At 40.6% G+C, this 27,160-nt stretch overlaps 1 protein-coding gene across 1 annotated transcript in view; it reads right to left on the reverse strand.

The window, feature by feature from the left end:
• PATJ (PATJ crumbs cell polarity complex component) overlaps positions 1–27,160 on the reverse strand; it is a 304,927-nt gene that overhangs the window by 20,601 nt on the left and 257,166 nt on the right. Inside the window, exons 35-42 of the mRNA XM_081087464.1 lie at positions 26,364–26,447; positions 20,827–21,020; positions 18,617–18,764; positions 17,302–17,388; positions 12,854–12,968; positions 11,599–11,636; positions 5,922–6,044; positions 5,077–5,181 (exon numbers count right to left, since the gene is read on the reverse strand). Of these exons, the coding sequence (XP_080943590.1) occupies positions 5,077–5,181; positions 5,922–6,044; positions 11,599–11,636; positions 12,854–12,968; positions 17,302–17,388; positions 18,617–18,764; positions 20,827–21,020; positions 26,364–26,447 (894 nt within the window). The remainder of the gene's footprint in view (positions 1–5,076; positions 5,182–5,921; positions 6,045–11,598; positions 11,637–12,853; positions 12,969–17,301; positions 17,389–18,616; positions 18,765–20,826; positions 21,021–26,363; positions 26,448–27,160) is intronic.

A 27,160-nucleotide genomic window follows, 5' to 3' on the forward strand; every position in this document is an offset into this window, starting at 1 on the left:
CACACTGAACTTTTCTTAATTCTACAGATATAAGCTAAATGTTGTTATGCTGATAAGCCATTTTTGAAATTTATCATCTTTTAAAAAATGTTTTATTGATTTTTATTTAGAGGAAGGGAGAGAGAGAGAGAGAGAGAGAGAGAGAGAGAGAGAGAAACACCAATTGGCTATTGGCTGTCTCTGGCACGTACCCCAACTGGGGACTGAACCTGAAACCTGGGCATGTGCACTGACCGGGAATCAAACCAGCGGCCATTCAGTGAACCAGTATCTATGAAGTTTAATGTGGCAGGCAGGGTGGATGGCATCAAAAAGCTGCCGATGGCTCAGTGTACCCCATCTGTTTCCTGCCTTGAGGTCCTCTCACCCCCGTCACTGGCAACACATTTCTTGTGCCTGCTGGACATCTCTCCACCTGGAGGTGCCAAACTACCATGTTGGCTTCTCTCCCAACGCACTCTTCCTGGATTTCCTAGATCAGTTCATGCTGCCTCAGGCCACCTAGTTTCCTATGTGCTGACACGTCTGGAAAGTCTCTAACAGAACCCAGAACAAGCCTTGGTTTTCTTTGGTGATAACAATCCCTCAGATGCTCTTTGTATCCTCTATGTTCTAAAAAATAAAGAGTAAAAATCTTTTTTTCTTTTAGCGGAGAGCCTGAATTACCTGATTTTATCCAAAAACCATTCTATAGTACTTTTTTTTTTTTTTTAATATATTTTATTGATTTTTTACAGAGAGGAAGGGAGAGAGATAGAGAGCCAGAAACATCGATGAGAGAGAAACATCGATCAGCTGCCTCCTGCACATCCCCCACCGGGGATGTGCCCGCAACCCAGGCACATGCCCTTGACCGGAATCGAACCCGGGACCTCTCAGTCCGCAGGCCGACGCTCTATCCACTGAGCCAAACCGGTTTCGGCTCTATAGTACTTTTATAGACAAAAGAGCTGAACTGAAAAATTAACAAACAACAGAAGCAAATATAATTGGAAACATTTCAAATGACCCCTCATAGCCAAATCAATCTCCACTGACCAATCTATAGCTGGGAATAAGAAACCATAAGACTTGAAGGTTACGGATATCTACCTCCTTATTACACCTAGAGATGACAATTTAAACTGTGAGGAGAAGCTTCCAGAAGTGCTGGTTGTCTCTTCCCGTCTTTCCCCCTTCTCCACTCTGCAGTTGACCCAGATCTTGATCTTCCCGGTACAATTAGTAGTTGCTGACTGCTTCTCAGATACACTGGCAATAGTTGTTTTCACATCGTCAGACACAATTATCTGGCTTTCCCTATGGGCTGGCTCATCTGATAGTATAAATAATTACCGAGTGACAAGTGAGCTGTGATCATTGGATTGCTGGTACTACTCCTTGCACCCTGTTTTAATTAAAGCAAACACTCTATGCAAGGGAAACGTGTCTGATGCAGAACACGAGAGTCTCCTGGGCTTTGTGTCTAAAGCCTTTGGCAGCACATCTACTCCATACTCCTAACTGTGCACATTACACTGTCAAATCCCAAAGGATTCCCTTGAGCTTTTAAAAACACATGTTAAAAAAAAAAAATAACACCAACTCATGTGATTCATGCAAGAGAATATCATTTTCTTCTTAAAATACAGACCTAGGAAAAATAAGGAGCTCCTTCAAAAGTGTGTTCATGGTGGCAACTTGGCTGAACGCAGCGTTAATTCCGCGTGGGAGAGCATGAGTTCATTTCCATGCAAGGGGCTTTTTATAGTGACTCTTACACTTGCGCCTTGTGTCCCCATGTCCTTGTGAAGAAGGTGGAGCTGGGCACATAATATCGGTGAGTGCAAATAGCAATACTAGCAGGTTTTGCTGAGGGGAACCCTTTTTTGTCTTGGCATAGTTATCATCTGAAATAACTTCCTCGTAAAATTCAGTGCCTAACCAACGGGCCACAGCTCTGAGGCTGAAGAGTTGCACTTTTGAGGCCTCTAGAGGTCAGCCTAACGTGAAGGCGGACAAAAAGGGGAGGACTGGGAGGCGCTGACAACTGGCAGAGGGAGGAGTGGGAGGTGATCATGTAAGTTTTCATGGAGAGTGTGGACCCGGAGGAGAGGGGAAGCCGGCTCTACAGCCAGGCCACACAGTGTTTCGGTTTGAGCTCAACAAGAACTCGGGGACCCAAACCACTGAATGAACAGGTCGTTGATCATGTGAACGCCCTTGAAACGGATGGTACTTTTATGATTCTTTCCATGCAGGCTGAAAGCCACATACTTTTTCCAATGTCTATTTTGGCACCTTGGATCGTTGAGCGTTAAGCACCACAGATTGGTTCTCCCAGAAGTAATGGTGTTTCAATAATTCGAACTTATTTTATGGCTAGAATGATCGGAGCCCTAAATGGCTAGCCTTGTCTCTCAGGTACAACATGGTGGGTTTTATTTTTTTTTACCTGTAAACCATTGAATACTACTTCTGCAGAAGTACGGTGATTAGGATCAGACATTTCGGGGAAACGCTTTAACGAAACTCACTGCCGTTATGCTGCCTCACCGCGTATCAATCTCAGACACATTTGGAGACAACCAAGATGGCGGCATAGGTTAACGCCGGAGTTTGCTGCTTTGAACAACTACTTCAAAAGTGAAACCAAAAAACGGAAGGGACATCACCCAGAACCACAGGAACCCTGGCTGAGTGGAAGTCCTACAACTAGGAGGAAAGAGAAATGCATACGGACACTCAGAGGAGGCGCAGTGCTGAAGTCAAATTCTGAGGTGCGGAGTGCGCGGAGCGGGCTGGCGGCGGAGGGCGCGGTTGGCGTTTTCAATCGGGAGGGAGACGCAGACTCTGAGCTCCAGATCCGGGCGAGTCTTTAGGGACCCAGACTCAAACGGGAGAAGCGGGACTGTCTGGCTTCGGTCAGAGCCAGTGCAGCTTTCTCTCCGAGGTTTGCAGCCATTGCTGGGACTCAGAGAGGCAGAGCCCCTGGGGACAGGACTGAGAGCCGCCATAACTGCTCTCTCCGGCCCACCCTGTTGATCCTGTGGGACCCGCCCCGCCCAAGCCCTGCACAGAGGCATTTGCCGGATAGCCTCAGGCAAAGGCTAGATTAGCACCTCCCTAGAGGACAGAAGTTCTCTCACTGCAGACACAGCTGATTCTCATAGCCACTTGGCCTGGAGGTCAAACCCTCCCTGGTATTAGCCACAACAATCAAGGTTTAACTATAAGACTGCACACAAAGACCACTAGGGGGTGCACCAAGGAAGCATAACAAAATGCGGAGACAAAGAAACAGGACAAAATTGTCAATGGAAGATATAGAGTTCAGAACCACACTTTTAAGGTCTCTCAAGAACTGTTTAGAAGCCGCCAATAAACTTAATGAGATATACAAGAAAACTAATGAGACCCTCGATCTTATATTGGGGAACCACCTAGAAATCAAGCATACACGGACTGAAATAACGAATATTATACAGACTCCCGACAGCAGACCAGAGGAGCGCAAGAATCAAGTCAATGATTTGAAATGCGAGGAAGCAAAAAACACCCAACCGGAAAAGCAAAATGAAAAAAGAATCCAAAAATGCGAGGATAATGTAAGGAGCCTCTGGGACAGCTTCAAGCGTACCAACATCAGAATTATAGGGGTGCCAGAAGAAGAGAGAGAGCAAGATATTGAAAACCTATTTGAAGAAATAATGACAGAAAACTTCCCCCACCTGGTGAAAGAAATGGACTTACAGGTCCAAGAAGCGCGGAGAACCCCAAACAAAAGGAATCCAAAGAGGACCACACCAAGACACATCATAATTAAAATGCCAAGAGCAAAAGACAAAGAGAGAATCTTAAAAGCAGCAAGAGAAAGAAACTCAGTTACCTACAAGGGAATACGCATACGACTGTCAGCTGATTTCTCAACAGAAACTTTGCAGGCCAGAAGGGAGTGGCAAGAAATATTCAAAGTGATGAATACCAAGAACCTACAACCAAGATTACTTTATCCAGCAAAGCTATCATTCAGAATTGAAGGTCAGATAAAGTGCTTCACAGATAAGGAAAAGCTAAAGGAGTTCATCACCACCAAACCAGGATTATATGAAATGCTGAAAGGTATCCTTTAAGAAGAGGAAGAGGAAGAAAAAGGTAAAGATACAAATTATGAACAACAAATATGCATCTATCAACAAGTGAATCTAAGAATCAAGTGAATAAATAATCTGATGAACAGAATGAACTGGTGATTATAATAGAATCAGGGACATAGAAAGGGAATGGACTGACTATTCTTGGGGGGGAAAGGGGTGTGGGAGATGCGGGAAGAGACTAGACAAAAATCGTGCACCTATGGATGAGGACAGTGGGTGGGGAGTGAGGGCGGAGGGTGGGGCGGGAACTGGGAGGAGGGGAGTTATGGGGGGGAAAAAAAGAGGAACAAATGTAATAATCTGAACAATAAAGATTTAATTAAAAGAATAAAAATAAAAATCTCAGACACATTTGAAGCGCTGAGAATCTAAGAAGCAGCAATTAACAGCACACCTGATTTTCCCTTCCTGGTATAGGTTCCTGTGACTCCGGACAATATTCTTGAGGACCACAGCGGATAAATACTTGCCTGCCTTAGTTGGTGACTACCACGCAGTGAGAATTTAACAGTGTCGGCAGCCACGTAAGGTCCTGGGAAGAGAGCACTGTATCTCTCCCTTCTTTTAATGTGAGTGGAAGAACTAGCACTTGGGCAGTTCAGTAACAGTTTTTGGGTGGAAGAAAAGAAATCATTTCCTATTCCTTGCAAACTCCGTTTTACAAAAGAACGCTGGAAGCTAAAAGCCTCGCTGATTTAGCATGTGAAGCAAAGAGTAATTTTTCTCCCCTTGTTATGCTTTCATATAATCATGCCCACTGCCTGTGTGGGTGGCATTAAAGAATTTCTGAATAAAAATAATAATTTCTTGCTTTCAACCTTCATAATTCACATCAGCAAGCACCCCGCTGGGCAGTGATGCTGACTGCCAGTGACGCTCCATCTGTTTTGCCCGCCACTTATCTGCCTCGAGCAGCTGCGCGCTCCTTTGGTCACAGTACCTGCAGGATAATGCGCCCATAGGCGTTCTTCAGCAGATTAACCACGTCCGCGTGAGACAGCCCATCCAAAGGTTGCCCATTGATGCTGACAATCCGATCTCCAACCTGGAAGTACAATGGTGGGAGAAAATCACTATCATTAAGAAAAATTAAATTTGAGAAGAGTGCTTGAAATTCGTTGGAAGTCATAGTCCCCATTTGTGGCCACTGTGAAGGTTCCTCTGTCTCCGGTGTGTACATGTTCCAGCAGCATGAGGAATTTTTATGGCTTTCCTCAGACACAGGCCAATCAGAGAAACAAGAAGGGGGTCAGCTTTGATTATTAAAAGGCATGGCAGGCCACTTTTGTATTTTGGTAATGGTGGCATTTCATACATCCATTCGCCAGGAATAGTGGGCTGTACAAATGAACTGTTCAATAAAGTTCTAATGAGGAAGCCAAATATTTTCTGCTTTATTTTTCTACCTAAGTTAAAATTAAGGGGCAATGGGGAAAAATTATAAGGATGTTGGCTCTTTTTATTGAAGGAAGATCCTACGGTCAAATCACTCTCAGGTAAAAATGAACTTTGGGTGGAATTAGGTGCTAAAAAAATGGTATGGGAGGCTTTGTAAATGAGCTGCAATTTCTTTTTTCATTGAGAAGCTTTGATACAAACAATAATATTTTTATATGCCCAGGGACCCAGTGAATTTCAGGTATAAACTTTCTCTAATGCATTCTGCCCTCAGCATGGGTCTCTCCAGGCTGTTGGAATTCCAACTTTAAACAAAGTGCCCATGGCTGCCACTTCCTCTCCCACCCCCCACAGGCTGCTAGCACTTCACCATCCCCCTTTGTTTACTTTAAGCTTCTGTGTGCGCGCAGCCACACCGCTGGCCTGAATCATGGCAATAAATATTGGGATATCTCCTAAGGGACTTCCTTTTCCTCCAGCAATACTGATTCCAAGGGCATCACTGGGCTCCTAGAAAAGAAGCAAAACACAACACATATTTAATAAAGAGCCGCACAGCCAGATTGTCCCATGATAGCTGCTGAACAAAACACTCAGGGCTGCAGGAGGTCAGGGTAACACAGGACTTAAGTGCAGGGCCTTTGGAGTCAGAAAGACCCAAGTTTCAGCTCTAGCACTGCAGCTGGGGAGTCTTCAGAAAGTTCCTTAAGCTCTTAGAGCTTCCATTTCTAGTCATAAAATGGGAAGAATACCACCTACTTCACAGTGTTGATTAAATGAGATGATACAGTGCAGTCCTGGCCCACAAAAAAAGGCTCAATAAAACAGGAAGGGCCCTGGCTGGGTAGGTCAGTTGGTTAGAGTGTTGTCCAGATACTCCAAGTTGTTGGTTCAGGTTCGATCCCGGGTCAGGGCACATTCAAGAATGCATAAATTAGTGAAATAACAAATTGATGCTTCTCTAGCTCTCTCCCCCTTCTCTCTCTCTAAGATCAACAAATAAAAATGTTAATTAAAAAAAGGCAAGAGTAGCCCGGCCGGTGTGGCTCAGTGGTTGAATGTTGTCACATGGACCAAGAGGTCCCCAGTTTGATTTCCGGCCAGGGAATATGCCTGGGTTTTGGGCTCAATCTCCAGTAAGGAATGTGCACAAAGCAGTCGATGGATATTTCTCTCTCTCTCTCCCTCTCTATCTAAAAATCAAAAAAGACATAAAAATTTTTTTTTAAAAGGCAGTAGAAGCCTTGGCTAGTTTGCCCAGTGGTTGGAGCACTGGCCCTTGAACCGAAGGCTCTCGGGTTCGATTCCTGGTCAAGGGCACATATCTTGTTTGTGGGTTCCAACTCTCTCTCTCTCTCTTTCTCTCTCAAGATCAATCGAAAAAATATCCTTGGATGAGGATTAAAATAAATAAATAGTTTACTTAAAAAAAAGGCAATAGTAGTTGTGAAAAAACAAAACCTATGCTACCGCTCAGTTTAGTGGCCAATTTTGATGCAACTTGGCAAGTATGTTCTCATATGGTGTTTATAATTAAACTGCCACACATATCATGCTCTTGGGGGTGTGAACAAACAGACTTGGCTCTAAAAGAGCCGCACAACTGCGTTAAAACAAAGGATGTTAGAGGACACTCGCTATAATGACAACAGAGTTCGGGGAGAGAATTAAACACGACAGGAAATGCTCCCTAAGATATTAGGTAAGGCAATATGGTTTACTCGGACCCCACTGAAGAGATCCTGGCTTCAGTCCAGGCTTTCCCCATATTTCTATCATAGGGTTAGCATTTTAAAAATCACTAAAGGAAGAAATGACAAGTTCCAGATTCAGCATGGTGGCATACACACGATAGCACCTGCTCCTGCTGATTAAAACGGAGAACATGCCAAAACAACAAAACACAACTACCGGGGCTTCTGAAAAGTAAAGGAACTCAAAATGTGGTGGAAAACCAACACTTGGAGGAATGACAGCAGGGATGAGGGTCCCCGGTTCCAAATGTTTTCCTGGTGACGCTGTACTGAGGGGGAGACCCAGGTAAGGAGCTGAAGAAGTGGTACACACGGCTGATGTTCGGAGAGAAACTCCTACCTTCCTGGTCAGAGGAACCAGGAAAAGGAGCCCCTGGTGGCAGGAAAATAAAAGAAGAAAACCAGAGAAAAGGGAAACAGAGGAGGGATCCTCTGACTCTGAGTGAACCCGTGGAATTCTCAGGCTCAATGCTAAGCTGCACAGGCGTGGAACAGACCCAAACTACAGAATGGAACCACCACTCACAAAAGGGGAGATGGAACTTGTAGTCTCAACCTAACGGGGTAACCGCATCCTGTCCACACAGCGTGACATCATGGGGTCCAGGGTGGAATCCTAAATTACTTGACACGCCAAAAACAGGAAAATGTGACCAATTAAAAAAAAATGATTGATTTTAGAGAGAGAGGAAGGGAGGGGAGACAGACAGAGAGAGAAACATCAACCTGTTGTTTCACTTATTGATGTGTTCATTGGTTGACTCATAGGTGCCCTGACCGGGGATGGAACCCAAAAACTTGGTGTATTGGGATAGCACTCTAACTGAGCCACCCAGCCAGGGCTTTTTTTTTCTTTTTAAATTTTGGTTTTATTTAGTTATTTTGTAAAAGTTTTTTAAAATTGATTTTTGAGAGAGGAAGGGAGAGAGAGAGAGAGAGAGAGAAACACTGATTTGTTGTTCTAGTTATTTATGCATTCATTGGTTATGTGCCCTGACCAGAGATTGAATCCGCAACCCTCTAACCAACTGAGCTACCCGGCCAGGGCAATAATTTTTCTTGAGATCATTAAAATATGTAGAAAAGTTGAAAGTAAAAATTACCACATTATTTGGTGGGGTTCTCAGATTATGTAAATGTAAACATATGACAACTATGGCAGAAAGTTGTGGTAAAGGGACCTGTATGGTCCCAAAGCTTCCACAGTTTTCACTGATCATCTAAAACATAGCGTAGGGTGCTTCGATTTGACCTCAGTACATTTGGAAAAAGGGAAAAGAACAAAATGACAACAAAAACCATATAAAGAACCTTACAACCTCATGTCACATAAGTGTGAGGAATTATTCTTTATTATTAACTAGAGGCCCGGTGCACGAAATTCATGCATGGGGTGGTGGTGGGGGAGGGATCCCCTCAGCCTGGCCTGTACCCTCTCGTAATCTGGGACCATTGGCTCCTAACTGCTCGCCTGCCTGCCTGCCTGCCTGATTGCCCCTAACTGCCTCTGCCTGTCTGTCTGATCACCTCTAACCACTTGCCTGCCTGCCTGATCACCCCTAATTGCTCATCTGCCTGCCTGATAGCCCCTAACAGCTTCTTCCTTGCCCCCTGCCACCACAGCTTTGTCCAGAAGGTCATTCGGCTGTCTGGTCTAATTAGCATATTATGCTTTTATTATTACAGTGGGGCCTTGACTTAGGAGTGTCCCGACTAACGAGTTTTTCGAGATACGAGCCGTCTCTCGGCCAATTTTTTGCTTTGAGTTGTGAGCTAAAATTCGGGTTATGAGCCAGCTTCAGATACCCCACTGCTAGTTGGCGCAGCGAATGTCACAGTGAACGCCACAACATCAGCCCAGCATCACACATCTCACTTGTTCACTTTTTGATTTGACATACGAGTAATTTGAGTTACGAGCTCCGTCACGGAACGAATTAAACTCGTAAGTCAAGGCCCCATTGTATAGATATTACTAGTGCTGCCATGTCAGACCTATAAGACAGAAAAACAGCAATGCTGGTCTCTCCAGTACCAGGCAGTCTATATCTTGCTTTCCAGAGTATTTGTGCCTGGCTGATATTTTCTGACTGCATCAGTAGTAAAACCCTGCGTGCAAAACGGCAAGACGACTTTCTTTATGAAGTTTCTTCTTGGACCGTGTGTGGGAGAATACGATTGGTAGGAGCAGGCCTTTTAATAAAAGCCTGTAAAAACAAATAGCTGAAATGACTAAGAAAACATAAAATGACATTTTATAAATCTTGGAATAAGGAGAAATTTATGCAATAATTTGGTTTTGTTCAAATTCATCATGATGTTTCCTTAATTTATCCATAATTATTCACATGTTGGTACATTTAACTCCCTCATCACAGGAACATATGAGTTGCCACTCTGGTGGAAAGATACTGGGAACAAATAAGGCAGATATAGTCAAAGATGTAGCCAATAATAATGGATGCCACTTCCTGGACATTACATGATGTACTAAGTACTACGCTAAATATACTAAATGCATTACTTCATTTAATCCACACAACAATGTTTACTTGGTAAACAGTGTTATCACCCCATTCTACAGATGAGAAAACTGAGGTTAAATCACTTGCCAAAGATAACAGAGGTAATACATAGCAGACTGCCTTCAAACACAGCTACGAATGACTCCAAAGAACTAAGCCATGTTGGATATCACTTTATTGCAGTTATGATGATTACAACAAGGTCATACTTTTTTTACTACTTTTTGAACCCCAAATTTAATGGTCAAAGTGGTCAAAATGGAAGTCCACTTTCCAATATTCTGGATATCATGCAGGAGTTTGAAATTCAGGATCTGACAAATGTATGAACTGAAATGCATCTTATGCAATCTTCTCAGGAGGGCAATTTAGCAATATGTAGAAAAGCCTTTAATAGCAATAGTGGCTTTGGACTCAACAATTTCATTTCTAGTGGTTAATCCTGAGCAAATACCCATGATATGGGCAAAAAGAAAATACAAAGATATTTTGCTATAAAAGATAGCAAAAGTTTAGAAATATGCTGATTGTTTTACAAGAGGAAGCTATAGCATATTCATATGATGGAATATTATGTAACCAGTAAAAATCATGCTATATGCCAGCAATTTTCAACCTTTTTCATCTCATGGCACACAGAAACTACTTACTAAAATTCTGCAGCAAACCAAAATATATTTTGCCGATCTGAAAAAACGTAGGTGTAAATTCTTTTTCTTTTCTTTTTTATTAAAATAGGTATAAATTTTTTAAAAAATATTTTTTTTTAATTGATTTTTAGAGAGAGGAATGGAGAGAGAGAGAGAAACATCGATGTGGGAGCAAAACTTCTTTTGGCTGCCTCCTGCACACCCCCTACTAGGGATTGAGCCTGCAACCCAGGCATGTGCCCTGACAGGGAATTGAACTGGCAACCGTTTTGCGCATGGGATGACGCTCATGTGCCAGGGCAAGTATAATTTTGATTCAGTTACACTGGATGACCATTGTATTGGCTGTTGTCATTTTTTTTTCCTTGACAACCTAAGGGAAAAGAAGTCAGTGTTTCGACTAAATAGTCAGGTATTGCATGTTTTAAAAAGTCTTTAGACATACTGGTTGAAAATCACTGCAAATGCTGTAAAAAAAATCCAAAAAACTTATTGCATGGCTAAAAGGTCTTGGTTTAAAGTTAAAAAAAGCTACCAAAAATGATACCATTTTTTGTTTTGCAAAACTTTTAACACATTTCGTACCACTCAGGAGTTTTCTCGTGTTTCGCGCGCCATCTGTTAAGGACCGCTCACGAGTGTTCTCGTTTTTCACGCCCATGGAAAAAGGAGCGAATCTAGATACTTATGTAAACTTTGTTTGGTCCCTCTTCATACAGGAAAATGTTTTACGCAGTACCATACGTTAAAAAAGTACTAGGAACTTTAATTGTTTTTGTAAATAAAAATGTTATAATTATTGAAAAACAACACCTAAAGTGCATTATGATGATTTAAATAACGTGCAGTTTGCCCAAAAACGTGCGGTCCCTGTGTATGTCTTAGAGATTTCTATGCGGTACGCAATGTGTTAAGTACATGCACAAAATGTAGTAGACATGATGTACCAAAAAATTCAGTTGTCAGCTATGTGTTTTACCATATTTTTCTAAGTCTGTTTACATTACACAGACCCCGTATGTATTCAGTAACTTAAAGGAGCGCACTGATAATCCAACTAATTGTGTGAAGGGGAAAATGTACATTTTATGTAAACCCAACACAAGCCAAGAAAACAGCGAAATAACAGACTTACCCTGATTATTTCAACGGTCCGTGGTCCCATATCTGTGCCTATCAATAAAGAAGCAACAAAATTAACTTTTTAAAAAAACTTCATTTTTAATTTTGTTTTTTTGTTAATTCTCACCTGAGGGTATTTTTTCATTGATGTTTAGGGAGAGTGGAAGAGAGAGGGAAAGACAGAAACATCAATGTGAGAGAAACACATCGGTTGGTTGCCTTCTGCACAAGCCCCAGCCAGGGCCTGGGGTTGGGGAGGAGCCTGCAATCAAGGTACGTGCCCTTGACCGGAATTGAACTCGGGCCCTTTAGTCCTCAGGCTGATGCTCTATCCACTGAGCCAGACCAGCTAGGGCACAATTAACTTTTAACATTAAGAGATAGTACATGTAGGATATAAAATTATCTCCTGAAAATGTGTCATTTTCTAGGCCTTTCAAGAGAAAATACTGAAACAAGCAGGCATTATATCCTTTCTCAAAATCCAAACCAGCAGTCATCGACCAGGGGCTGTCTTCTACATTAAAGAAGTCCTCTCGCTCTGAGACAGATGTGGCCATAAGCATTTGGTCTGACAAAAACTGATGGACTGTAGCAGTAGCTGCCTGAAATATAGTGATTAAATGGCTTGGAAGATGAGCCATTTGTTTTACTGTATGTTTTTCTGACTTAAAGTAACCATCTATCCAAGGAAAGAATTAAGAAGACCCTTGCCCTCACTGGCATATGTACCTCTCACCTTTCTTGAGTGACTAATAATTTAAAAAATTTTTCTCTTTTGTAGCCTGGCTGCAGTGGCTCAGTGGTTGAGCATCCACCAATGAACCAAGAGGTCTCTGGTTCGATTCCTGATTAGGGCACATGCCCTGGTTGTGGGCTTGGTCCCTAGGAGGGGTCGTGCAGGAGGCAACCAATCAGTTTCTCATCATCAATGTTTGTATCTCTTTTTCTCTCTCTCTAAAATCAATTAAAAAAAATTTTAAAAAAGAGCTTTACAATTTTTTTCTCTTTGTAAATGATTTTACTGTAGGAAACACTTTAGGTTTCTGCTTTTCCACTTTCATGTGATTGGTATAAAGTTAAAGGCATAGTCCATAAATGAGTCTCTAAGGCTTTCCTTCCTTTAGAATAGTCCTTTCTGAAAGCTTGGGGCTTACGTGGCCAAGATTTAAAAATATTTTAAAGGTAAAAAAATGTATTAAAAAATTTAATATTAAAATAACAATTGGGTATCAGGATGTCTTATTGGAGGCGTGTCCAAGGAATACCTGAATTTCTGGGGGAGGGATCAGAAGCTTTCTTTGTGCCAACCAGGCTTTGCAGGCTGGAGATGACAGGAGCCAGGGCTGGGTGGAAGCTGCTGTGTGTGCTGTGCTGACTCCCCTGCAAAGGAAACCCAGAGATCAGCTGTGCTGGAACACATGCTTGGGCTCAACACTTCAAACTTATTAATTAGTGTTTCAATTATGGAACCATAATCATGCAATCGAAAATTCTTAAGAGACTAAAAATAAACAAAAATTACCCATATTCACTCTCTTACCACCCTAGTACAACCCCATCTAACATTTTCCCCATTATATGTGCTTTCATATATGGTTTCAATCATTACGGAAGAAAATATAATTTAAGCTTTTCTTCCTCAATGTGAAATAAAAAACATTTTCCTAAGCTGTGACACAGTATTTATATATGATCAGTTAATGGCACTATGTGTTAGTTGGGGTTGGAATCAACATTGATTCCAAAGGACATGATCTATTTTGCTAAAACAAGCATAATAAAACCTTGAATAATAGAAATTTGACCAAATGGAATTCTCAACTGTAGGAGAAAGCAGCAAATATCCTAGGAATATATTGTTTTAAGTAATATGTTAAATTCGTTTTTCTCAAAGATTTTCCTAGGGTCAGGAATAATTCGGCTCAATCGCTATATCTCCACTACTGCCCTCATAGCTGTCTAACTAAATAGTTGAGGACTACAATGTATAGTCATGCATGACTAGTGGCTACTCAATGAAATTAGATACACAGTGAAGGACCTTTTCAATGAAGAACCCAAAGTCACCAATAACAAATAATTTTCCCCCCAAATTATCAAGGTTGTGCCCAATGGCCTCAAAATTTTAAATTAAACCTAAGACTACAATGATCACTTGATGAATTATAATTTAAACCACTTCCTTAGTTTATGATGAAAGCTGTTTAATGTTTTAACACTCTTTAAATATGAAAAACTTTAAATCTAAGAAAAGTTAAAAGTAGACATCCATACACACACCTAGATTCTACAATTAATATCCTATATAATAAAAGGGTAATATGCAAATTGACCCTAACAGCAGAATGACCCGGCTGCCTCTGGTGGTCAGTGCACTTCCACAGGGGGAGCGCTGCTCAGCCAGAAGCCGGCTCAAGGCTGGCCAGCACAGTGACAGTGGTGGGAGCCTCTCCTGCCTCTACAGCAGCACTAAGGATGTCCAACTAACTGCTTAGACCCCCGAGTGCATGAATTTCATGCACCAGGCCTCTAGTTTTGATATATTGTCCTTTTCCCATATCCATTCACCTATTCATCACTCAATTTTTTTTTTTAAGTTCATTTCAAAATAAATTATAGACATAGGCACAGTTCACAATGAATACATATAAAGGAGTATTTTGGTATTTCCCTGAAAAGATATGATTTAAATCAATGGTAATAGATAATACTTAGAATTGAGTAAGTATAATAAGTAACTTTTGCCTAAAAAATGTGCTTCCCAAGGCCTTTATAAATATGGACTTCTCCTGGCAGTCTTCCCTCAGGTATCTGAGGAAAAGATTTCTCTTTTCCATTACACACTTTCTTCTACAGAGTAGATACTCTTTTCTGGTTAGTGGGAAAAGACAGTTTATTTTATTTCATCTTATTTTTTAACCTTCACCTGAGGATATGTTTTTACTGATATTTAGAGAGAGAGAGGAAGGGAGAGAAACATCCATCAGTTGCCTCACATATGTGCCCCAACCAGGGGTTGAATCTGCAACCTAGGTATGTGTCCTGACTGGGATTCGAAACTGCAATCCTTTGCAGGTGTATGGGATGATGTTCCAACCAACTGAGCCACATGCCCAGAGTGGAAAAGACCTTTTTTAAAAAGTGGCTTCGTGGCCCTAAGGCTAGAAGATCTCTCTTAATGATCCCACTTTCACTAGGCCAAGTTAACAAGTTAAAATTCTCCTTGGCCCTCAAACCAAGGCCTCTATCACCATAGGTTATAAATGCCCAGAAAGAAATCTGTGCTCCTAGAGCAGCAGGGGGCAAACTACGGCCTGCGGGCCAGATTCGGCCTGTTTGAAATGAATAAAACTAAAAAAAAAAAAAAAAAAAAAAAAAAAAAAAAAAAAAAAAAGACCGTACCCTTTTATGTAATGATGTTTACTTTGAATTTATATTAGTTCACACAAACACTCCATCCATGCTTTTGTTCCGGCCCTCCGGTCCAGTTTAAGAACCCATTGTGGCCCTCGAGTCAAAAAGTTTGCCCACCCCTGTCCTAGGGGATCCTGGGCCTACAGATGAAGATGTTTGGGAATGGGTTCTTCTTTTTCTCCATCTGGGTCATGGGCTGGTCTTGAACTTATGATGAAGGATGCTTCCTTTTCACAGTCAAGGTTCTTCCAATTAGCCAAATACCAGTGCAAACTCTCACATCATCTCAGCCACAATTTTAAGGACAAAGTAAGGATAAACTAGATTTACTGTTTTTTTCTTAAGACCGAATTAAACTTCTACCCTTTGAAATAAAAACTCTGTGCAAGAAGGTTAGATAGAAGTATCTGATACTTTGTTCCAGGTTTCCAAAAAATGACAGCTCACATTTATATACCAAATAAATGGTAATGGTGGTTGCCATTTAAAAAAAAAAAAAAAAAAAAAAAATATATATATATATATATATATATATTGATTTTTTTACAGAGAGGAAGGGAGAGGGATAGAGAGTTAGAAACATCGATGAGAGAGAAACATCGATTAGCTGCCTCCTGCACACTTGCTACTGGGGATGTGCCCGCAACCAAGGTGCCCTTGACCGGAATCAAACCTGGGACCTTTCAGTCCACAGGCCGACGCTCTATCCACTGAGCCAAACTGGTTAGGGCGGTGGTTGCCATTTAATGATAGAGCTTCTACGTTTTTTGTTCTGTATTTAAACCTGAGTGTGAACTTTATGAATCACTAAGATGCTCAACACACATTCCTCAAGGACAGAAACCCAGTTCTACCTATCACCTCACCTGTCAGTCCAAACTTTTCTTAAAACTCTGGAATTCCTTGTACCCTTTGTACCTTTGCATATGCTACTCCCTCTACCTGGGATGCCTTCTCCCTCTTTCCATCTTAAGAAACTCCTTTCGGAGCGAGACCCGAGGGAACCTCTTCTTTGTAGCTCTCATGTACACCCCAGAAAGAAACATTTCATCTCCAGTATTGTTCATTCTGCATTCTAACCCCTTGTATACTGAGGCTTTAATGAAATCACTCAACAAATGAATCTTCCATTAAGGAAGAGCAGAGACAACTATTTTTTTGCATCTCAAGTTCCCACTGTTGACACAAGTCAGAACCATCACCAGCCTTTCACTCCTGGAATCCCACTGCAGCACTGTATCTTTCAGGACACGTGATATTTGCTGCCCAATATCTAGGCCAGAAATAAAGAAAAGAGTTCTAAACTTAACATGATGTTATTGGGTTTGACTGCTTTGAGGATTCTTTTAGACAAGCCAGCTAGTCTGTGATACTATCTGAACAATAGTATTTTTCTTCACCCATTTTCTAACACAAGTGAGGCAAAGAAGACAGCTAACAGCATTTCGGAAGCACCTGTGTGCTAATCACAAAATCCAAGTCTTCTGAACAAAGGTCTTGGACAGGCTTTAGGTCTAAAGCAACCAGGGAGGGGACCAAAAGTCATGCTTTTAACCTCAAAACAAAGGCCCATCTATAACCCACAAAGGGGACTTGGGGGTAACATGTAAGTTTCTATAGTTTTATTATATACCAAAGGGACTAAAAAATAATCTGCCATCTTGATTTTTTTCAGCCATTACAATGAAAAAAACAACCACAGTGAAATACACTTTGTTTTTTTAAAAAAGTGGCACTTACATCAGCCTGGCAAATAAACATAAGATGTTTGCAAACCCACAAAATGTCACCCATTAAGGCCTCCTTCCCACAGGGGAAACCCTCACATTTCACTCCCCTAGGAATATGCCATTAATTGCCCTCAGCATGTGTGAGTGGCTATTCACAAGTTAACTTTATAGCAATATTTAATTGAATGAATAGAACAATGTTGTGCTAATGAGGGTCAAATTGCCACCAGATGTTGCTTCTTTTTTTTTTTTTTTTAAATAAACACAGCTGTGTTACATGCATGCATAGGCAATACAGAACTAATAGTGGGGGAGAAAAGTAGTCCTAAGAAAACATTTGCAGGCAATAATAGAGAGAAAAATCTAGGGATTAATGAATTTCCATCCCACCTTTCATTTTTTATTTCAGGCACATAAAAATACACTGAACTTGGTATTGTGAATATGCTGTATATTACATATTATTGTAATACTGCATATTACACAGTATTTCCCCACTTATGAAATGGGAAACCTTCTCTCAGAGGGGACAGGTGAGTGTGTCAGTCTGACGGGAAGCCATCAACCACCTGGCTGTTCTGTGATATCTTCCTTGAGGCAGCCCAGGAACCAGCTCGGAGTCTTCCAATCTCCAGCTGCACAAGCCCTTGCGCACACTTGGGAACACAAGAAAAGGACAGAAGTGAAAAACAGTAGCATTTACGTCCTAAATGACCATATCAGAGCCTCCACTCATCTCTGCAGCCAAGACTTGTAAATGGGTGATGAAGGCAAGATGAAAAAAGGAAATTCAGTAACCAAAAGAATCACACCAAATAGCAAAAATTTATCAACTCAATGGTATTCCTCTCAGGATTTCATGACTTCTTTAAATGTGTTAAAAGGGTTACATTTCAATTCCCCTCCCTGCTCTTGTAATAAAAGGGCCTGTGAGCAGTGAAATAACTAAGCAAAAGGGGTGAGAAGGAAGACAGAGAAAACAAAGACGGAGGTAATCCACAAATACAAATCCTCTTGAGTGATAACGGAGAGTGGATATCAGGAAATCAGGATTTAAAAATAAACAAAGTTCATTTGCCTTCGAAAAAGCTTCCATGGCTATTTGTAAAACAGAATAACATGCACCTGGTTATAGTTGAATGGAAATTTGTAAGATTTTTTATTAACCAGTTTCTTCTAAAGGAGGAGGGTCCATGTGGCAGGGATACTTGGAAGTGAAGGGAGACAGCTTGGGTGGTAGCAAAACCACGCAAGCACAGCACTGTGACCTTGGCCATGCCGTTCTACCTTTCAAACTCCACTTGTGAAATGGAGAAATTGGTCTAGATAATCTTTAACATTCCTCAAGTGAGGAAAGCTGGGTTTGATGAATTCACGGTAAATATGCTCCCTGACATAGCCCTAGAGGGAGGAGGATGAATTTTCTGACCCCAGGAGAGCCCATCTCATCAAATGCATTCATTTAGAGGACAATTATGGATACTTGGAATTCTCACAATTATGAAAATATAGTTTAAAAATACCAACATAGGGTTCTCCTCAATTCTGCTAGTCAATATAATACCTTGCTTGCCCGTCCTTCCCTCCTTCTCTCCTTCCTTCCCTCCTTCTCTCCTTCCTTCCTTCCTTCCTTCCTTCCTTCCTTCCTTCCTTCCTTCCTTCCTCCCTCCCTCCCTCCCTCCCTCCTTTTTCTCTCTCTCTTTCTCTTCCTTTCATGAGTTTTCTTTTAAAGCTATTCCTGGCTGGTGAAAATAATCAGAGATTACACTTCTAGTAAAAAGGAGAGTCACCATAACATTCACCCCATTGATAACGACACTAGATTAGTCCGGCTTCTGCTGGACTTCAGCTGTGAGCTGGGCAGGAAGCAGCCCAAGGACTCACCTTGAGGACGGTGGCCACTGTCTCCTGTGAGGCATTTCTCATGTCTTCCCCATTCACAGATAAGATCTGATCTCCACGAATCAATCTCCCATCAAGGTCTGCGGCTCCACCTTTCACGATGTCAGAAATAAACACTCCGTTTCCATTTCTGTGAATAGCATAAAACAGTGCATATTAGCACAACTTAATATTCCTTTATTAAATTTGAGATTACTAACATTCTATATTGACTCACTGAGTCCTAAAGGTTGGAAGAAGGGCCCTACAAAGCCATCTGATCCAGTGAAAAACCTCAGAGTGCTCACCCTTTAAATAGATTATGCCTATTTATGCTGCCTATTGTAATGTTCACTTTTATTGGCCCAAGGGCATAATTTCTGCAAGAGGATAATTTTAGTGAAATGAAATGGAAATTAACTTTAAAAAGTGGAGTTAAGTATTCTTAAAATGTTATTTCCTTAGAGAGATCAGTTCAATTATTAGCATCTGATCTATTTCTAGACTCACACACCCCTTTCTGGACAATATATTTCAAGGTTTTATTTATATTTATTTGATGAATAAATAAATAGATGTCTCAAAAGTCAAGAGATTAAAAAGAACTGACTTTAAAAAGTTTCCCTCTCACCTCTATTCCCTAGTCCCCAAGTTCCCTTCTTATAGGGAACCAATGTTACCATTTCTTGGGTATCTCTAGGAGACCTGCTGTGTACACACAAGCAAGTGCATGTGGGTATAATACATGTGTGTGTGTGTGTGAATGGATATACATGCACATACATTCTTTTTTACCTCCAGTTTTCTTTTCTTTAATTTTTTTTTTTTTTTTTTTTTTTACTGAATACACTTTGGCAATTGATCTTTATTGGCACTTTGTGCTTCCTCATTGGGTTTTATGGCTGCATATTATCCTATGAATGTTCCTTAATTTCACTTATCAGTAAACTATGGATTATACATAGGTCATTTCCATTCTTTAGCTATTGCAAACAAGGTGCAACAAATAACATATCTACAAGCATATATTTAGGATAAATTCCTAGTTGTAGAATTGCTAGTCAAAAATTATGAATTTTGAGAGTTTATATATCTGAGCCTTTACAATGGAACTTTTTGTGCTAAGGAATGTGAATGTTCCTTTAAAAACTCAATCTGAAATATTGGTGGTGTATGATGATTATTTCATCAATCTACTATGAGACAATAACGTAAAAACCATTATTCTTAGTGGAATTTCCCAAGTCCATGTATATGTCACAACAAGAAAGCAAACTTCAACATGTATTCTAGTTGTTCTGCACCCACAAGTGCATTGATTTTGTTTAGATATACAAATCTCAGCTTTTTTGTTTTGTAATGCATTTACTAGTTAATATTTTTATTTTAATAGTAGCTTGGCCTGTTTGAAAAAAGCACTAGGCTAGTCATCAAAGGTCTATGAGGGCATGTGATATTATATATACTATATTTTTGGTGCAAACTATTGGGGACATTTTCTTAACAGAAAACTATTGTCATGAAGAATTTGTGTCCCTCAAGTATGTCTACTCAGCTAGTTTTAGTAACCCCTCAACTAGTTTTAGTAACATAGTATGAAATTAACATGGCAGAGTAATTTTCTTAACCCAAGATTGCATAAATCTCTCTCTTGATATTAGCTGCTTCTTGGGTATCATTGTTTTAATTAACCCCTTTAAGCTTGAGATCTAAAAGACTATAAATTGAAAGAAATGTGCTAATTGTTCATGCTTGATAAGGGTAGAAGCCTGACAGTCTGGTTGATTGAGGTTAGAGTTTTCTCTTGTTTTTTTGGCAGTAAGATCTTGCTCAGAAATATGACCTATGTTGTTCAAGTATTCATAAATATGCTAATTTTAGAAATCATCAGTTTATAGTAGGTTTTATCTTTCAGTGTTTTTTTTTAAAATTGATTTCAGAGAAGAAGGGAGAGGAAGCGAGAGATAGAAACATCAATATTGAGAGAGAATCATTGATTGGCTGCCTCCTGCACACCCTCCACTGGGGATCGAGTCAGCACATGTGCCCTTGATTGGAATTGAACCTGGGACCCTTAAGTCTACAGGCCAACGCTCTATCCACTGAGCCAAACTGGCTAGGGCTATCTTTCAGTGTTTATAGGCATTAGTCCCTAGAACCCTGAAGGAAAGAGGCCAATCAATCCTGATCTGCATAGCACTTTTTTTTTTTACCGTTTCCCAACGATGCTCAGGCCCAGTCCTCTGCCAGCCTTCTTCTGCAGATCTACAGGGAAAAACTCCAAGTTCTCCTCGTCCCTGTAGTGTGTCTCATCTCTATACACCACCAGTCGCACCTTCTGGGGGGTGTGCCTCAGGGCTGTGATGGCTTCTTCGTGGCTGGCGTTCCTCAGATCAACCCCATTAACCTGGAACAACAGGCATCCAAGATGAGCTGGTGACAGTAGAGTCCTCTCACCCTGCTCTGTCTGCTGGAGCGCCTTGATCCAACCAGTGAAAAACCTCTAGAAATTTCTATCCATTAAAAAGGAGGTGACCCTTATACTCCTCCACCCCAAATAAGCATGGAGGGTGGGTTAGTATACATGATCATACAACTTTGCATAGCTGTGAATTTTACCATGGAAGAGAGAGAGAGAGAGAGAGAGAGAGAGAGAGAGAGAGAGAGAGAGAGAGAGAGAGAAAATGAACTGGCTCATTTAACTAAGGTCAAAGGGAAAATAAATATTAGTGTTTGATCAGCATTTTTTTTTAAAAGAACGTATGTTTTTATTGATTTTTTTTAGAGAGAGAGGAAAGGAGGGTATGTGCCCCAACTGGGAATCAAACCTAGTGATCATTCAGTGCCTTTCAGTGCATGGACCGATACTTAACCAACTGAGCCACACCAGCCAGAGAGGTCAGTGCTTTTAGACTCAGTTTCCTCACTGAATTTGACATCCTCACTTTTAACTGCTGAGTCACATGTACTTCAGAACAGGCTGGAGGAAACGAGGGACCAGTATTTTAAAGAGCGTCTAAGACCTGCTGAAGTCCATTCATTTGAATCTGGATCTGAGTGAGCACAGATAGGACCACATGGGAGATAGCAAACTGTCCTGAAAATAGTGCTGAGTAAGCCTATTTCTGGCTCTACTTCTGGCAAAAGTCATGGAACCTCTGTTTCCTTGTCTGCTAAATGGAGATCACAGCTAACTTATTTTTTACTTAAAAAATTTGTGTATTAGCCCTTCATGAATATTTACTCTTTTTAATCCTTATACTAACTTTCTGAAATAAACATGATTACCTTATTACAGATAAGGAAACTGAGGCATGGAGAGGTTAAGTGACTTAATCAAAGTTGCAGAGTGAACAGGTGGAGGAGCCAAAATCAGAAACTGACTATCTTTCTAGTTTCTACCAATGCTGCCTCCAAATTTACTCTTAGAATGGGTTACTGGAGCACCTTGCCACAGAGAAAGCCAAGGACTGATGCTGGTTAGTGAAACTGGACACAAGGGAGGAATTGAGAAGCAGAATAGCCCAGGATTCAAAGGAAGGGAGTCATGGCCACTCCCTCAAGGTCACAGGTAGGAAAAGCAAAATGCAGGGAAGGATGGGTCCAGGCCATACATGGCCAGGAGGATGGCATAATGGAAGAGTTCCCTCACGATATTGGTTCTACTGTGTTCTGGTCTAGCAGTCACCAACCTTTCAGACCTCATGGAGCACCAGTGGTCCATGTACCACCAGTTGGCGACCATTGCTCCAAAGGTTTCCTTAAACCAGCGGTTGCCAACCTTTCGGACCTCATGGACCACCCGTGGTCTGAGGACCACCAGTTGGTGACCACTGTAATCTGGTCCATCCCTGTGTGTCCTGGGCAGGTCACGTCTACCTGTTGACCTCTATTCCTTCATTTGTACAGTGAGGGGCTGATCTGAGGCTTTTTCCAATTCTAACATTCCAAAGACTAAGGACTCTTGTCATAAAGAATGGTGACAGCCCTAACTGGTTTGGCTCAGTGGATAGAGCGTCGGCCTGTGGACTGAAAGGTCCCAGGTTCGATTCCGGTCAAGGGCATGTACCTTGGTTGCGGGCACATCCCCAGTAGGGAGTGTTCAGGAGGCAGCTGATCAATGTTTCTCTCTCATCGATGTTTCTAACTCTCTATCCCTCTTCCTTCCTCTCTGTAAAAAATCAATAAAATATATTAAAAAAAAAGAATGGTGACAAAAAAGGGAGAAAAGAGAAATAAGCTCTTCTCAGAGAAGGTGAGTTTTGAGCTGTTACTTAAAGCTGAATCTATCAGCCAAGAAAATGTTTAAAAGCCTAAGTTTCAAGCTACTGTTTCTTTTCTCGTATATCTGGTACTCAGATGAACTATACCCAGAATGACAGTGGCTACCTACGCATGGGTTTTGATGTAGCTGGACTTCAGTTTGAGTGCTGATTCAACTTATTATGTGGAACCTTATGTAAATTACTCATGCTAAGCTTCACCAGTGTCATCTATGAATTGGAGATGATAATGATACTAATATTTGCTCAGTGTTGTGAGGATTCAATGGAACAACTCCTGCAATGCATTCGCACAGGGCTGGATAAGCTCCATATGTTAGAAGCTGACATTGTACAGGAAACTGAGGTAAGGGCAGTCAGAGCTGTTTCCTCTCAGCACCCGCCTTCCCTGTCACTGTAGGCCCCTGAATTGTTGAAGTAAAACCCAAAGAACAAAGGGGAAAGCAATGTCTCTGGAAAATGTGGGCTGAGCTGATTATTTCCGTGTATTCCAATAGATGGCACACAAGACCACTCTGCTACTCAGTTAAAAAAAAAAAATTACCTTCATGGGTCGAAGGAGAATTCCTTAAGCCCTCTAAAATACCTTCCGAAGGACCCTAACAATTAAACTTTTAATTAAAAGCACTGTCATTAAACTCTACCACTACAAAAGCAATTTATACTAAATTCCAGCTTTGAGATGTCTGCTCAAATCAAAGTGATCTGCTCCAAGTTCAGTTTTCATTTCCTCCTCTGCTTATCAAGAGACACCACTAAATGCACACCACTCATAAGAGAAACATTGCTATGTGGCTAGAGTGTTGTGGAGTGATGTATGACCTTAAGTGCCTTACAGAAGCACTATATGCATTATTCAGAGCCTTGCTTGCAGAGGGATAGCGGTGGTAATAGCAGGGCTCCTTATTTGAGTGGAAGGGCCATCAGAAGCCCCAGTTGTCAATGAATGTATCACATCCTGTGGGTAGGATGGGCAGGTGGGAAGGTGGGTGAACCATTGCTTTAGAAGGGAAGGATAATCCTCATTATTTTATTCCACAGGGAAAACCAGGCATTAGCTTTCTACTCTTTCTGCTCTCACCTGCACAAATAGCAGAGAATAGTGCAAGAAGAGGTAAAGTAGAAAGAAGAAATGACCCTAAAATGACAGCCAGAAAGAAGATAGTCCATGCTAATCATAGAATCATAAATTTTGCCATGCAAAAAAAATTATTTGACTATATCTTTGTAAGCAAAATCTGGCATGTCCTATGTTTAACATGAGGATAATATGACTCAGAATCTAAGCCCACAGAATCTGTAAACCATGGTAGGCCAGCGCGCACAATGCAGAGGACCCTCATGAACAGAAAGGCCATCGTTGGGAAAAAGCACCAATGTAGAGTTGCCTTGCTTCATCGTCTCGAAATATAGCACACCAAAGCTGCCTGTCTTCTCCCGGCAACCTGCAGCCCAACCTGATTATGCATTACTGTGCATCTGCACACAGCAACCGCAATCCGAACAAATTCAAAAGTGTGTCTATAGCTGTTTAGGAAGGAAACATGTTACTTGACCAAACTGAGAGCTGGCTTTCTTTTTTTTTTTAAAAAATAGAATTTTATTGATTTCATAAGAGGAAGGGAGAGGAAGAGAAAGATAGAAACATCAATGATGAGAATCATTGATCAGCCATCTCCTGCACACTCCCAACTGGGGATCAAGCCCAAAACCTGGGCATGTGCCTAGACCAAAAATCGAACCATGACCTCATGGTTCATAGGTCTATGCTCAACCATTGAGCCATGCTGGCTGGACAAGAGCTATCTTTCTTAACTAAATATATGATGTGCTATTGTGGACTAGATCCTATCCTGTCAATCTTTAATGAAAAGTGTAGACCACTCATTATTATTGGTTACAATAATTTTGCTAGATGCAAGGACATGGTTTATTTGACCTTATAAATTCTCCTTCTACTTAAATTTGCTTTTTTCATGCCAACCTGTCTTGAATGTTCACCTGTTCGTGAATACACTTTATAGAAGAGGGCAGCTATAGCTGAGAATCTATTCAATACAAATAGATATGGTTAAAAATTTTTATTGAGGTATAACTGTTGTAAAATAAATAATACATATTTAAAGTGTACAATTTATAGTCTGAATTTATATGATTTGATACCTATGAAACCATTGCCTTAATCAGGATAATACACATATAAGCCATTATAGAATAATCTGTGGGCTTACAATCATATAGGTATCAAGGCATATAGGCATCTGTACTCTTCTGAATATTCGATTTATTCAATTATAAAACTAATTATGGTACAACCTGTTAATTAGAAAATCCACCCCCAAACTCCTGACCATTACAAAGTGGTGTTGTATGCTAACACAGTTAAGCCAATTCCCAAAGAGGCCTCACTTATTTTTCTAACCTCATACACTTGTACCTTAAATGAATGTATTGGGAATACGTCCTAATCCAATGATAAAGCACAGTAAAGGCCTGCAGAGAAATCCTATAACTTGCCCTGAATTTAATTTGTAGTCAGCCTGGCCTCTTTTAACTCCTTCTTGCCTATATTTTCTGCCCTTAATTATATCTCTGGTTTCATCTTGGGAGGCAGACTTGAACCACCAAAGGGAAAAATAAAATGCTCTGATGTCATTCATAATGTCGTAAATATTAAAGTTGCAAAGCAAAAATGCACATGCCCGCCATAAAATGTTAACTATTCAATTAAATTCATCCAATGGAAGAAATAAATGTTGCCTACAGGTTTCACACCATTGGAAAAGCTCTTTCGTTCCACCTACCAGGACGCCGGGCATTGACTTCCATTCATCCGTTCCCCTTCTCAGACACTGCCTGCCTTGGCACTTTTTAACAGGCTTTAACCCTTTGCTAAATGCGAGTCCATTTGAAAGAGGCAAGTTAAGCATTTCAGTTCTTAATAAGTACCAGATGCCACCTAACGGGAAAAGGTTCTACATTTCCACCAACTAGAAAACAAACGTGGCAAGGCATGGGCCTCCATTTGACTTCAAGATTTATTAGGAATAAGAAAATATTACAGCTACAGCAAAGTCTTTAAAATGTCAGGTGTGCATGTTTATGTATATGCACTTTTAGGAGGGAATTTAGGAAGGTATAATAGAGAGGCAAAAAAAAAATCTAATTGTAATACTACATAGTCTCATTTGACATTAAGATTAGGGAACCATAAATAGTACTTTTCCCTTGAATTAAAAAAAATGTTTTCACAGAAAGATTTAGATTTATAATCTGTCATGATTCTAATGATACTTATTCAGTGTGCATGAAAAACAGGAAAAAATAAGTACATGTTTTCTTAAATGGGAGAGAAATAATTGAGGATATAGTGGAGTAGAAGATAGCAAATATATAAATTGGATTTTGTGGGTTAAGGTTAGTAAAGAACCCTGTGTTGGTACAAAATAAAATTCATAATCATATACCTCTAACATCTGGTCACCAGCCCAAAGTCTTCCATCTCTGGCCGCTGCTCCTTCCTCATAGACTTCATGTATAACTATAGCATCCTATAAAAGATAAATTCTTATTAATTTTCAACAACCACAAATGCTTCCTTAAACAAACCACCAACCCATAGGCAGCAATCCATAACTTGCTATTTGCTAATAATGTGATATTTTATTTGACCTAAAGATAAACAAAATACACAGTTATGACATATGCAGAGGTATAATTAATTTTTCCTAAGCTTATTATTTCATTCCTTTAGGCCTGGCTTTGCCTAATATTTCAAGTTAAACTTCCCCCATGTGTTTTACTGTAAACTCTGAACATTGCTGCTGTGTAGGAACTTGAGGTGAACTATGTGTCATTCTTATTTATATTTTATGGTATATTTTGAAACACGGTTTCAGGTATTTATTGGTATTCAAGGATTTGGCATATATGTGTGGCCTGATGAATGGGGGTTGTCAGTCCTCATTACTTGGGCAATTAAAGGAAAGAACGTAGTGGAATGAACTGGCCCTGGACAGAGCATGGAGTAAGGGAAAGAGCATTCATGCTCTTAAGTGTAAAACACCTATAGGTTCGAATCCTGACTCTGCCACTGGAATTTTGGGCAAATTAACTCCTGAACTCTGAGTCAGGAATTCTGAGTCATAAAATGAGGACAGTATCTAAGGAGGTAAGCTCTGGTTGAGGAAAGGGTTTCATAGTTAATGAATTTAAAAAATAATTTGTATATTTTCAAATTAATCATCTTAAAATTTTTATCACC

Source organism: Myotis nattereri, assembly GCF_964212035.1.
Source record: "Myotis nattereri genome assembly, chromosome: 3".
Taxonomy (NCBI): Eukaryota; Metazoa; Chordata; class Mammalia; order Chiroptera; family Vespertilionidae; genus Myotis; species Myotis nattereri.